We start from the raw sequence: 14290 nt of genomic DNA, 5'->3' as shown, positions 1-14290 counted from the left end.
GAAGTTTTTATAAAGCAACCTATATGGTTCGAAAGTGAAGAGTTTCCAAATCACATGTATCGTCTTGATAAAGTTGTCTATGGTTTAAAGCATGCACCTACAACATGGTATCACACACTGTCAAGCTATCTTCTTTCAAATGGATACAATCGAGGAAAGATTGATAACACTTTGTTCATAACTAATTCAGGATCTCATCAAGCTTGCTCAAGTATATGTGGATGATATCATCTTCAGTTCCACTTATGAGAAGCTAAGTTTGGAATTCGCAGAGATCATGTATAAAAAGTTTGAGATGAGCATGATGGGTGAACTAACTTTTTTTTTTTGGTTTGCAAGTCAAACAACTAACTAATGGTATTTTCATTTTCCAAGCTAAATATATTGCAGATATGCTGAAGAAGTATGGTTTCTCTGATTGCATGCCGGCCAAGACTCCAATGTCCTCATCATCGTCTATTAGCGCTGATCCTAATGGCGCTGAAGTTAATGCAAGCCTGTTTCGAGGAATGATAGGCTCTCTACTTTATCTTACTGCCAGTCGCCCTGACATTATGTTTTCAACTATATTGTGTTCTTGTTATCAAGCCAGTCCTAAGGAATCTCATCTACTTGCTATAAAAAGAATCTTTATGTATTTAAAGCATACACCCAATCGTGGGTTATGGTATCCTCGTGATTCTGAATTCAAGCTGGTGGGATACACTGACTCCAATCATGGTGGATGTGGAATCGATCGGAGAAGTACTTCAGGAGGAGCTCAAATGCTTGGAAATAGATTGGTAAGCTGGTCTAGCAAAAAGTAGACATTAGTGGCTTGTTCTACCACTGAAGTTGAATATGTTGTCGCTGGAAGATGTTATGCCCAAATTGTTTGGATTCAGAATTATATCTTAGACTATGGTCTAAATTTCTCGAAGACTCCCATTTCCTGTGACAACACCAATGCCATTCAGGTGATACAGAACCCAATGCTGCATTCCAAGACTAAGTACGTTGACATCCGTCATCATTTCATCTGGGACATAGTTCAAAAAGGAAAAGTGGAGTTGTTCTACATTACATCCATTAATCAGATGGTTCACATTTTCACTATGGCTTTAGATGAAAATACTTTGAACAAATTGATTGAAGATCTTGGCATGCTTTCAATGACTTAATTTCTCTCTAACTTTTAATTTAACATTGCTTCTGTTTGCTTGCTGAAAAACACAAAAACACAAAAAATAAATGCTACCTTTATTATGTTTATAGACTTTTACATAGTATATTTAAGCTTTGTTTATAATATTTACAAGTATTCTTTTCTCTCTTATACATCTTTCTAGCCTATCTAAGATTTATATACATCTCCTTTCTTCAGATTTTTCAAGAGCTGAAAAATCTCAATGCCCTTGGTGTTGAGAAAAAAGAGTGGCATCATGTCCTCTTATTCTTGTGAATTCCCTCTTTCTCCTCTACGCACTGTTATGGATGCAAGGAACAACCATCAATATAGTAAGTCTTGTTTTCATCTACCGAATCATAATCCGATAAAAGCCCAAATGCTCTCGTGTTGATCTTGAAGACACAATGGTTTTATGGATTCGAGCCAGTTAACTCGTTGGTTAAAAAGGATGATCTTCACTTATTTCTTGCTCCTGATGAATATGAACATTGGAATCCATCTGTAACACTTCAATAATAAAAGGCTTCATCACTTGTGGTATATTGTGAGCTGTTAATTGATGTGCTTACCTTTGTTTGTTTTCTCTCTTATATATCCAAAAATTCAAGGGGTATATATCGTGGAAAATGGAAGTGCATTTATGAACATTAAATTCCAAAGATTTGATGGAACGAGTCTTTGCACATATTTTTATGTTTAAACAATTTTCTTGTTTGACTATCTCTTTTGTTTTTATTCTTATATTGTTTATTCATTGGTACCATTCTTTTTAAAAATGGAATTTGACGATGGAAACTCTAAGCGTAGTATGCCACGTTTGACACATCATCATCCCTAGAAACATGTTGTTATATATGACTAAATCTCTCTAAGTTTCTCGTTAGCGATACTATCTGCTGAGAACATTGAGTCACCCACTCACACTGACTGTCTAGCATTGTCTAAACTTTCAAAGTGAGATTTCCTGGTCCTAATCGGAAAATTATTATAAGGTTTGGGTGTATATTTTCTTGGTTAATCATCTTTCACCTGACCCTGTCCCTGGAAGCATGCTTGTTGTATGCATCAAGTCAGATGTTTTGCTGAAACATTGAGCAAAACCCAATGGATTACTATGAATTCATAGTAATCAGCATAAGAGATACTTGTCTGGTCCTTAAATGACAAAGGGTTGTTCATGTCCCTGACCTCCTAGTATGAGGTATGACATGGTACCATTATAAATTAACGGTGAATCTTTGATTCTAGATTGCAACTTATTCTATGATACAAAAGTATAAACCACTTCTTGTTGACGAGTTAAACTGTTAAAGATTCACACTGATTGCACCTCAGTGTGACTAAAACAATCCATTCTTTCCATAACCTTCTAATCTACAACTTGATGATTCACTGTGAAAAATCACATACTGATAAAAGTTCGAAAGTTTGTGTCGATGGTTAGACAATGTATCGTTGGCTATCACACGCACCAATCCATTATTTCCCTTATATTTTCTTTAAAGTTTTATGATTCAGCGTACTGTGCCATACGCTGATGAGAGCTTGACAAATCTATGCCGATGGGTATATTATTGTCCGTGATATATTACATGCACCTATCTACTCTTGCCATTTTTATTCTAATAAAAGTGATTTATGATTCAGCGTATGAAACCACACGCTAATGAGATCTCGCAATACTATGTTAATGAATGATAGTTTAAACCCATACTATCAGGAGACATCACAATCCTATGCTAGACTACAAAGCTACATCATTGATACTCTCCTCCAGTTTTGTTCTCCTGCTGATGTCAAAAACTGGGAGAATAATCTTTCATAAGCTGAAGAAACTACTGGATGTTCAAGATGTTCAACCAAGCATAATCTAAGGGGGAGTTAAGTTGGATGTTCTCTTTCCTGAGCTGAAGAAACTACTGGATGTTCAACCAAGCATAATCTAGGGGGGTTAAGCTGATTTATTCATCCTTAGCTCATCATTTCTTCGCCCATCCGCTGCAATTCATAACCGATCCGGATCTACTTTATCAACTGCTTGAAAATTAAAGAAAAAAAAAGGAGGCCACTCTTATTCTCAGGAGGAGCATTCGTTATAGCTGAAGAGCTAAGACTTCATTCTTATTCTTAGTTTTGACAACATCAGATAGGGAGAGATTTTAATGTCACACTTTATGATCTGGTGAGTCAAACACTTTACATTATCTGTCAGCATCAACATCTACAACATCGACAACGCCAACGTATCAAGCTTATCAGTGTCAACGCATAGCGTAGTTATTCTATGTAATCTTTTGTATATTGGCAATGATATAGATAAGTATAGAATAGATCACAGATCCGGTATCTTTGTGATAAGATCGGTTCTTAGTATAGAATAGATGTAATCCCTTCAATTAAGGGATATACTTGTATAGATTAGTATATATACAACATTACAGTAAACCCTAATGTTGTAGAACACGACTTGGTGTTGTAATCGTCTTTATGACAACCCGCCTTCTTGGTGAAAACAAAACCATTTCTTGGTGAAAGAACAATTTGGAGAACTCTCTGTGTTATTTAATTTCTTTTCTTTATTTTCTTAGATTAAGTTTTACTTTCATAATTATACTTGAAGTGTATCTGATCGATACAAACCTTCATCTTCATCCGAGAAGTTGGCTGGCATCTACATCTGGGAGGTGGTTGGTTGCCATAGGGTGCTAACTTTGATGGTTTCTGAGAAGGACGTTCATTTCACTTCTAGGATTAGGAAGAGGTTCCATAAGGATCTGGGTACTCAGTTGCACTTCAACACAACATATCATCCGCAAAACGATGGACAGGGTGAGATGACTATCTAGACTTTGGAGGATATGTTGAGAGCTTATATCCTTAATTTTGGTGGGAGTTGATATTAATATCTCCATTAGCAGAATTCTCATACAACAAAAATTATCATTCCATTGTCGATATGCCTCCTTTCGAGTTGCTTTATCGGAGGAATTGTCGGACCTAAATTTTTGGGGTGAGGTCGGTCAGAGAGGCATAGGGAGCACTGAGTTTCTAATCAAGACTACATAGTTGATCCAAAAAGTACGCATGACGCTGCATACTACGTAGAGCCAACAGAAGAGTTATCCAGATCAATGCCAGTCTGATCTTGAGTTTCATGTAGGGGATTTTGTGCTTTTTAAGGTGTCACCTTGGAAGGGAGTCATCTGATTCTAAAAGCGGGGAAATTAGTGCCCCATGTATATTGAACCATTCCATATTTTTCTCAGTGGTTAAGGTTTCCTACCGATTAGATCTGCTCGAGGAGCTCAGCCAAATCCAAAGCACTTTTCACATTTCGCAGTAGAACAGTGTTTAGCAGATGATTCTGTAGTGGTTATGTTGGGTGATATTCAGGTGGAAGAGCACCTGAATTATGTTAAGTATCAAATTATATTCTTGGGTAGAAAGACAGAGGCATTGGACAACAAGGTAGTGAGTTTAGTTAAGGTGCAATGGCAGCACTAAATCAGTTATGAGTAGACGTGGGAGCCTGAGGAGGAGATACGTGAACATTGAGTTGTTTGCAGCAATGGTTTTTGGGGACGAAATGTAGTTCAAGTGGGGGAGAGTTGTAACATTCATTCTCTATATTCTCGGTATGTATTTCATTTATTATTATTTTGCTGGAAATTGCAGTTTCACGACGCGATTTTGGTGTAGTCATGACTTGAATGGTTAAATGAATGTCACGGTGTGACATCTAGTATCCATGGAATGAATTAGCTGATGAGTGAGACCCTAATTATTGGCATGTGAGCACTATTTAAAGGCTCTAACCCCTATGGTTTGCCTCATTTAGCAGCCTCCACTCCCTGAAATATCCCATATCTTATCCCTAATTCCTTTTTGGCGACTTCAGAGTTTATTTGGTGTTTTTAATGTGATCTTGAAGAAGGTGGTGATATTTGGTGCAAGAAAATGAGGTTTCCCATCCAAGCTTCTCCATCCACTTCATCTTCTAGACCCTAAAGATATATAAATCCTCCACCTTTGTGCTTATTCTCTTTAGATATAAGATATAATGACTTTATGGTCATTTTGGTCGCAAAACCTTTGTATTCTTGGATTTTGGTGAACTGTGCAACCTCTTAGAGCATTATTTAGATTCTAAAAACTTTTTGAAGAAAAAGAGCTTTCATGGGCACTCCTTGAGTCCATGCACTTAGGATGCCTTTCTTATTGGATTTTAGACTTAGGGTTGTAGATCTTTGCTTATTGATATGTCCAAATGGATAAAGTTGGAAACTTTATCCATTAAGTCCACTGAGAGAATCAGATCTAAGGTTTGGGACTTTTGACCTTAAGTATTAAGGACTGAATAAGTTAGTTTGTTAAGACGATATTCACGCCGCAACGTTCAGGGTGTCAAATTATGATTTTTGGTTTTGTCCCGACTATTTTGTCACCTAGTGAATCACAACGTGATTCCTCCTAAATTTTGAATTTCATTGATAATTGACTATTCTTTATCATTGATTTTTTTTACTAGTTTAAGCTTTGGTCAAACTAAGGGTTTTGAGTAGTAGACTGCGATTTGACCCCCCTGCCAGCTTAGGAGGTTCGTGTAGCTATTCTGGCATGTCATTGAGTATTGATCTTTTAGCTTGTTGATTTAGGTGAGTTTCATCACTATATTACGTGTGAAATTATATGTCCTTGTAAGTTATGATATAGGTACTATCCGGTTATGCTTGTATGTGTAGATTGGTTAGTCTTTTGTGTGATATATTTTTGATTAGATGATGATTCATATGTTTATCTAGGAGCTGATGACATTACCAACCTAAATGTTATGAGTCTAGATACTAATGTCTAGGAGTTGATGAAAATATCAACTTAATTTTTGTGCGTCTAGATACTCATATCTAGGAGTTGATGGCAAGATCAACTTAAGTTTTTTGTGCCAAGATACTCGATGATTGTTTAGGCAGATCGATCTTGGTGCCGAGAGACATGTGGATTAAATATTCCAGGTACTTCAGATGATAGATGATGGTGAGAAGCCAAAACTGTACATACTCAATAACAGCTTTCATGTTTGAGATTTCGCGTTGTTTTATGATACTTTGATTTTTGGGGATTATGACTTATGGAAGGAATAGTTTTATTGATTTTTGGTTTTGTGAAAATGGTTTTTTTAATCTTATTTAAAAATTAAAAATTTTATTGTGAAAAATAGGGTGTTAGAAATATATATATATATATATATATATATATATATATATATATATATATATATATATATAGGGTATATATATATACCCTATATATATATATATATATATATATATATATATATATATATTTCTAACACCCTATTTTTCACAATAAAATGATTAAATGTGAATTGTAATTATAGTGTGAGTGTATGACTAAATCATGACTGTTGGATCAAAATATAAAATGGTAAAGATTGGTAGTGACATTTTTGTAATTAAAAGAAAAATATTTAATCAATTACTATGTAAAAACGTTACTAAGGATTTTTAGCCACTTTCAAATTAGGAAATTGCAAGTAATCAGGGATATTTGATTATTTTCATAAACCATCATCTCTCAATGTGGATTCTATATCCTCAAATGCATCCATCCTGATCATATCAAAATACGATAATAATCTTCAAGAATCCTGAAATCCTTATAAATTGAAGGAAATTCCAACACATTCTCACATTCAACATTCGGTAAGAACTTATGTTTAGCTATAGAACATCATAGGGAAGAAACTTAAGAATGGGATGTCGAAGATTAAACTCAAGGTTACATGAGAATTTCAAATCCAAATTTAAGAATACTTAATTTGCTCTGGATGACGAGGACTTTGTAGTTCCACCATCAGGTTAAATTCCTACTTATTCTTTAAGAATACAAATAATTAACTGGAAAAAAGTGATTAGGGTTATAGTGTTAAGTGTTTGAATGTTCATATTATTAAAAAAACATTTTTGTAAAAAAAGGACAATCATTCTTGTAGAATAATGTATTTTTGTTAAAAATATTTTTTTGTTTATAATCCGTTAAATGACACATTCATTTTTTTCCTTATTCAATATTGAAATCGATTATACGAATCTATTTCTGTCCATGATTTTTTTCCTTACATTTGTTTTCTTAAAGATTTGCATGTGTAAAAGTTTTTATATGTTAGTAAAAGTTTTGTATAGAATATGTATAGAACCACCAAATTAAGATTATCTATTTTGTAAAAAATATGTAAATATACACAATATAAATAATTGTTATTGGTATCTACCTAACTAATTTTTCATAAATTTCATATGTTACTGAGTACATGTAATGAATATGAGTTGCATTCGTTAAGAATGATTACACACATAATGAGTATTTTTTTTAGGATTTAACAGTGATCTGTAAAAGAAGAATGAATATCATGTTTATTTTTTATGAATGATGTTTATACATATAATGGATGTCAATCTCATGCTTAGATAATTCTTAATATCGTGCTTTAGTAATAATGTGTTTACTATAATAGAAATTAGTTTTATGCTTAAAGAATTAATAGCTATATCTTGAATATCAATTTCATGTTAGGAAATCTAGGGTTTATGGTGGAGATCTGGATACCAACTTGGATCGTGATATCACTTTCCGAACTGATATTTCTACCCTATGCCTGGGTTACAAGAAATTCAGCCTAGGATAATCCAAGTGGACACTTACGTTTCTAGGCACAGAAGACGTAAGCCAATATGCTAGAGGATTCTGTGAAAGTATGATGAAACGAGAGCTTAAGATCGTAACCCACTTCTGTTGAGGAAGAGTTGTTTATATATTAAACACGATTAGGGTTTCATTTGGGTTGGGCCGTAATTAGTTGCTTTGGAAGCAAGTAATGTTAATCCGTATTTAATGAGGATTTAAGGTTACCAAAAACTAACGAGTTTCGTTAGTTTTACCATAATCACCCTCAAGAAATTGAATTTTCCATTATGTTCCCATATGTAAAATTCGGTGAGGATTTAGGGACCCCAGCCAGGGGCTCTGCCCCTTTGACCCCGCTAGGGGCGCTGCCCCTAGACCCCGCCAAAGGGGCGCTGCCCCTTTGGAAACCCCGGACCCGGGGGCGCTGTCCCCGGACCCCCGACTAGTCGTCGAACCGGCTTCTAATTCGATCTTATACATGCGTGCACTCTGCACAACCTCGTACATATAATAGAGTACAAATTATGAAGCCCCTTAGCTCACATGTTAGTTCCAGTTACTTAAAATGACATGGTGACACTAAAATCACCAACAATCCTCCCCCATTTTACTGTAACCCTTGAACAAACATAACCTTTATCAAACAAACCAAACTAGTACATAACGAAAATATCGAAATGATTGAATTTCCACTTAGTATCATACATTTGCAAATACTCGAGAATCAGGGTGTTCTAAGAATTGAACCCATCAACCCATTTGAATACCAGAAAGTAAAATACATACTAGTTATTGAATTTCTAGCATCATACAACTTGACACTATTATAAAGCCGTGTGTCCCAATCCTCTCATGATCGTATCAAGGTCTAGTCCACAACCTCTTGAAATGTGGCTACACTTCACAATCACGTAGGTAACTCCTTTCCATGTATCTGCACATACATTTATCAAAGGAATCATTAAGAAGTTAAACTTCAACCTGGCTAACTTGCAGAACCGAACACATACCTGGGATGAATACTTCATGTGTTCCAATCTATAAGTATGATCTTTCCACATTGAATTCAACTCCTAACATTATATTAGGAGGGAATTGGGTGTCTCATCATTATAGAATTAAATGGACTTTAATCCCATCCCGATTACAGACTTGTGCACTAAGTCTCTTGTCAGACCTTTAGTCAAGTGATCTGCCAAATTTTGTTGCGATTTCATAAACTCAACCGAAATCACACCATTCATGATTAATTCTCTAATCATACTATGTCTAACACCTAGATGTCTAGACTTGCCATTATAAACCTGGCTATATGCTTTAGCCAAAGCGGCAACACTATCACAAAGGATAGAAATAGGTGCTATCGGTTTAGACCACAAAAGAATCTCATAGACTAAATTCCTTAGCCACTCTACTTCTTTACCAGCAGCTGCTAACGCAACAAACTCATATTCCATTGTCGAGTTTGTAATGCAAGATTGCTTCTTGGAAGCCCAAGAAATGGCACCTCCCCAAGCAAGAATACCCAACCAGAAGTTGAGGAATGGTCCTCCATGTTGGTAATCCAACTTGCATCTGAATGACCTTCTAAAACCGAAGGACTCTCCAAATAACTCAAACCATAATTCGTGGTTCCCTTGAGATATTTAAACACTCTATTCACTGCTTGCCAATGTTGAGCACTAGGATTGCTAGTGTACCTGCTCAACTTACCCACAGCAAAAGCAATATCAGGTCTGGTACTTGTCATGGCATACATCAAGCTACCAATAGCCTTAGAGTATTCCAATTGTGAAATGGGAACGCCATTATTTGGCATTAATTTCACACTTGGGTCCATAGGAGTACTCACAGGAGAACACTCGGTAAAATTAAACCGCTTGAGAATTTTCTCAATATAATGATTTTGAGTCATTACCAATCCTTTGTTCATCCTCTTAATTCTTATTCCAAGAATTACATCAGCCTCTCCTAAATCTTTCATGGAAAACTTGGATGATAACAATTTCTTTGTTTTGTCTACTTGATTTTGGTCGGTACCAAAAATCAACATGTCATCTACATATAAGCAAATGATCACCCCAGCTTTAGTAGCATCATCAAATCTACTATAAACACATTTTTCACATTGGTTTTTCTTGAAACCAAAAGACAAAATCACCTCATCAAATTTTTGATGCCATTGTTTAGGCGCTTGTTTCAGCCCATACAAAGATTTGACAAGTTTACAAACCATATGCTCTTTACCGGGCATAATGAAACCTTATGGTTTTTTCATGTAAACTTCCTCGTCAAGATCACCATTTAAAAAGGCTGCTTTCACATCCATTTGGTGAATAAGCAGATTGTGGATACTTGCCAAGGCAACCAACAATCTAATAGTAGAAATACGTGCAACTGGAGCATACGTATCAAAATAGTCAATACCGGGTTTTTGTCTAAAACCTTGAATGACTAACCGGGCTTTGAATTTGTCAATAGTCCCATTAACATTCATTTTCTTTTTGAAAATCCATTTGCAACCAAGAGGTTTAGAACCCGGAGGCAAATCAGACAACACCCATGTGTTGTTCTCAAGAATTGATGACATTTCATCATCAATTGCTTCCTTCCAAAAGGCACTATCACGAGACTCCATGGCCTCTTGATAAGTCTTAGGATCATCTTCAATACTATAGCAATAAGAGTATTCAAGACTAATTTCATCCCTTGAACCTTCCACCAAGTACAGTTGGAAGTCGGATCCGCAATTTTTCACAATATTGCCTCTTTTGCTTTTACGAAGCTCTTGTGGTTCTTGCACATTACCACCATCTCGACTTTCTGAATTTTGCTCTTTAGGAGCACCAAAAGTCAGATCCTTAGGCCTTTGAATCGATGAAAACCACATCTCATCAAAAATTGCATCTCGTGATTCGATAACAGTGTTAACCGAAATCGAATCATTAGGTTCTATTACATAAAACCTATATGCCTTGGAATGTTCAGCATATCCAATGAATATGCAATCAATTCCACGTTCTCCCAAATTCTTCTTTTTGGGCTCGGTGAGTTTTACAACTGCCCGACATCCCCAAACCCGAAAATAACTCAAATTCGTTTTTTTCTTGAACCACAGTTCATATGGGACTGTTTTGTTCCTTTTATTTGGAACCCTATTCAATAGATAGCAGGCCGTTAACATGGCCTCTCCCCAGAATCCTTCACTCAATCCCGAGTAAGACAACATCGAGTTTACCATTTCCTTTAAAACTCGATTTTTTCGTTCAGCAATACCATTCTGTTGAGGCGTGTAAGGTGTCGTGGTCTCATGAATGATACCCACTGATTGGAAGTATATGGGATCCATATATTCACCTCCCCTATCAGTCCTGAGACATTTAACCGGAATGCCCAATTGCAATTCCACCTCGGTTTTGTATATTTTGAATTTATCTAAGGCTTCATCCTTAGAATGCAAAAAATACACATAGCAAAACCGAGTGCAGTCATCAATAAAAGTGACCACATACTTTTTATTTCCCAAAGAAGGAGTGGAGTGAAAATCACACAGGTCACTGTGTACAAGTTCCAAAACAGTTGAATTTCTAGTAACACTAGGAAATGGTTGTTTTGTCACTTTTGTAAGCATGCATGTTTTACATTTATCAGATGTCATATCAAAGGCTGGAATTAATCCATCTTTTGACATCTTTGTTGGATTAATGTCTAAGTCCATAACTATATTTGGTATGTACTTGACCCGACCCGGCATGGTCCATTTGGGTTGCACTTCACCGACACAATTTATATGGATAGTCTTTTGAGAATAGTATATTTATGATTTATATTAATATATTATAAGTTCTAATATATTAATATATAATCATATTATTTAATTAGTATTGATCAAGAATTAATTTATAATTAATTAAGTGATCAAAATGAACTAATTAAATATGGACTCTTAGATATATATATATATATATATATATATATATATATATATATATATGTCTGTGTGTAGTGGGCCAAGTTCATTTAGGTTGGGCTAAGTCTTCATGGATAGTCCATGGAATTTAACCCATAGATCCTAGGAAATGAAAGGTCATGGGTATTAGGGTTTAACCCTAATCCTCCACACTATATAAAGGGTCTTATGGTTCATGAAATTATGCTAGTGGCTAGTGTGGATACACTAAAGAGGGCAATAACCGATTTCATAGTGTGAGCCAAGTATCCATATTCTCTAAAGGTTTTCCAAGGTGTTTTGGTGATTTGTGATTCCACTTGAGGCTTCCACACTATTGGGGCTAAGCTCTTAAAGCTTGAAGACATCAAGCTACATCAAAAGGTATGTCATCTAACTAGAACTTTGTAGTATAGGTGCTTCATAATATGCTAGTTAGGATGAAACCTTGGAATATTTAATATTTGCATGTATAATAGAGAAAACATAGATCCAAGGTTTATAGGGTTGCATGTACACCATAGGAGTGTTAGAATGCTCAAAACCCAACAGTGGTATCAGAGCCATGGGTTGTTTTCTGTTATATTGATGCAAATGTATTTTTTTTCAAGTTGAAGGAAAAAAAAGGAAAAAGAAACATGAAGTTTGTCAAATTTTATGATAATTACTTGATTTTATGAAAAACTAATTATTTATAAAATTTGAGTCACTTTACTACAAGAGTTGAATTAGGTCAATTTATTAAAAGATAGAATGATATGATTATTTTATTTGTTTTAAAAGTTTGATCTAAATGGTTTTAAGGAGTTACAAATTTTGTCTTAAAATTTTGGAACTCAAAAGTTTTTTTTTTAAGTTATGATCTTAAGAGTTTTGAAACTTCCATAAGTTATGGATGTGAAATGTCTCATTTATTAACACTTTAGGTTATGAATTCCAAGAGTCTTCAAAGGATAATTGTCAAAGTTTCAAGATTTGTATTAGTTTATATGATTATCTAATTTCTTGAAAATTGTTGATGTGAATTATCTTTACTTATGAGTTTAATCTAGATCATAGAAAAATTATTTGATTATTGTGTTAATTGGAATATTTGATCTTAATGGTTTTTATGAACTTCATAACTTGTCCTCAAGTTATGGAAAGTGAAGAGTTTTTCTTTTTAAAGTGTCATTAAGTCTCATAGGTTATGAAAATAGAAGAGTCACTATTTTTAATGTCATCATTAAATGATTTAATGTCTTCCATAACTTGTCCTCAAGTTATGGAACTTGAATTTTTTTTTCATTAAACCTTAATTAAACTCATAAGTTATGAAATGAAAAGTTTTGAATAGTTTCAAAACTTGCCCTCAAGTTTTGGAATTTGTAAAGTTTTCACTTATGAATATTTTAATTCCAAGTTAAGCCCTTAGAATTTTAAAAGTTAAAATTCAACCCTTATACTTTATAATATTATAAGTTAATAATATTTATATATATGTATAAGAGTAAAGTCGTCTTACCATTAGTAGGCCTCATTCACGAAGCCGGTCTATAAGGGGGTAGGACAAGGACTAGAATTTTAAAAGTTAAAATTCAACCCTTTCACTTATGAATATTTTAATTCCACTCTCACCCACCGCATCCTTGACCGGTGGAGGGTCGTTAGCCGAACGGGTAGGACAAGGACTATAATTCTCCCTTCATTAAAAGTATTAATGATAAATACTAAGTAACGAAACTGTTATTAATACCCAATCTTAGTTACTTAGGAAAATGTGAATTTGGTGCTAACCCATGAAATTGCACTTTGCACTTTGCTTAAGTCAGTTAGTGGAGCGTGTGTGGTTAACCGGCACACTAGCTTGATTTAACAAGGTAGGAAAAGGGTAACTTAATGTTTATCATAGTATCGGTGGAGCGTGTGTGGTTAACCGGCACATCGATTGAGGGGTAAATATTAAGGGTACCAAGTATATTTGCATGGTTATTCACACCTTGTTTTGTGATCCTCGGCATCCCAGTCACAAAACCTGAAGGGCACACTCGAGATTGAAACATGCCTTTGAAAAGTTCAATGAATCTCAAAAGAATCTAGGAGTTTCAAAACCAATTAAAACCTAATAATACATTCCGTTTATCTTGGTGGAAATTGGTGAATCGCCATTCACCTACCTTCAAATATTTTATAGCTTGGATTACGGCATCCCTTTTCCAAGTTATAAAATAGTTTATTGGGTTCTAGCCTTAATATTTCATATTGGGTGTTATATTAAGGACTTTAGATCAACTATCTTGAATATCTCCCAAAAAGATGTCTGGTTCAGACATCTATGATCCTCCCAAATCTCTTGGAACTTCACTTCCTCCACCTCCTCCAATTATTCTCCCTAACCCACAAGTTCAAGGTCACTCAAGCCCTATTGGCAAGCAAGGTCTATGTGTGATCGCATCTTGGAGATGAAGTCACATATTGACAAGCCGGGA

At 35.0% G+C, this 14290-nt stretch overlaps 1 protein-coding gene across 1 annotated transcript; it reads right to left on the bottom strand.

Moving 5' to 3' along the window:
- Nucleotides 1-8780: 8780 nt before the first annotated feature.
- LOC145126925 (secreted RxLR effector protein 161-like) lies at nt 8781-9788 on the bottom strand. Its single transcript, XM_079062196.1, has 3 exons — nt 9399-9788; nt 8884-8946; nt 8781-8807 (listed from the first exon to the last, which is right to left on the bottom strand). The coding sequence occupies exons 1-3, from the start codon at nt 9786-9788 to the stop codon at nt 8781-8783; spliced, it is 480 nt and encodes a 159-aa protein (XP_078918322.1).
- Nucleotides 9789-14290: the final 4502 nt, after the last annotated feature.

This window comes from Lactuca virosa, chromosome 7 (genome assembly GCF_052849685.1).
Source record: "Lactuca virosa cultivar CGN04683 chromosome 7, Lactuca_virosa_CGN04683_v6, whole genome shotgun sequence".
Taxonomy (NCBI): domain Eukaryota; kingdom Viridiplantae; phylum Streptophyta; class Magnoliopsida; order Asterales; family Asteraceae; genus Lactuca; species Lactuca virosa.
Note: the sequence above shows the minus strand (reverse complement) of the source record. Positions and strands in the feature narration are given on the sequence as shown.

Bases quoted from the DNA above. Each gene is read 5' to 3' on its own strand.
- LOC145126925 (XM_079062196.1), bottom strand. From the start codon at position 9,788: ATGACTCAAAATCATTATATTGAGAAAATTCTCAAGCGGTTTAATTTT. The intron at 8,947-9,398 runs GTATTCTTGCTT...ATATAATGTTAG, and splicing joins ATTCCTCAACTTCTGGTTGG to GAGTTGAATTCAATGTGGAA. The intron at 8,808-8,883 runs GTATGTGTTCGG...ATGTATGTGCAG, and splicing joins ACATGAAGTATTCATCCCAG to ATACATGGAAAGGAGTTACC.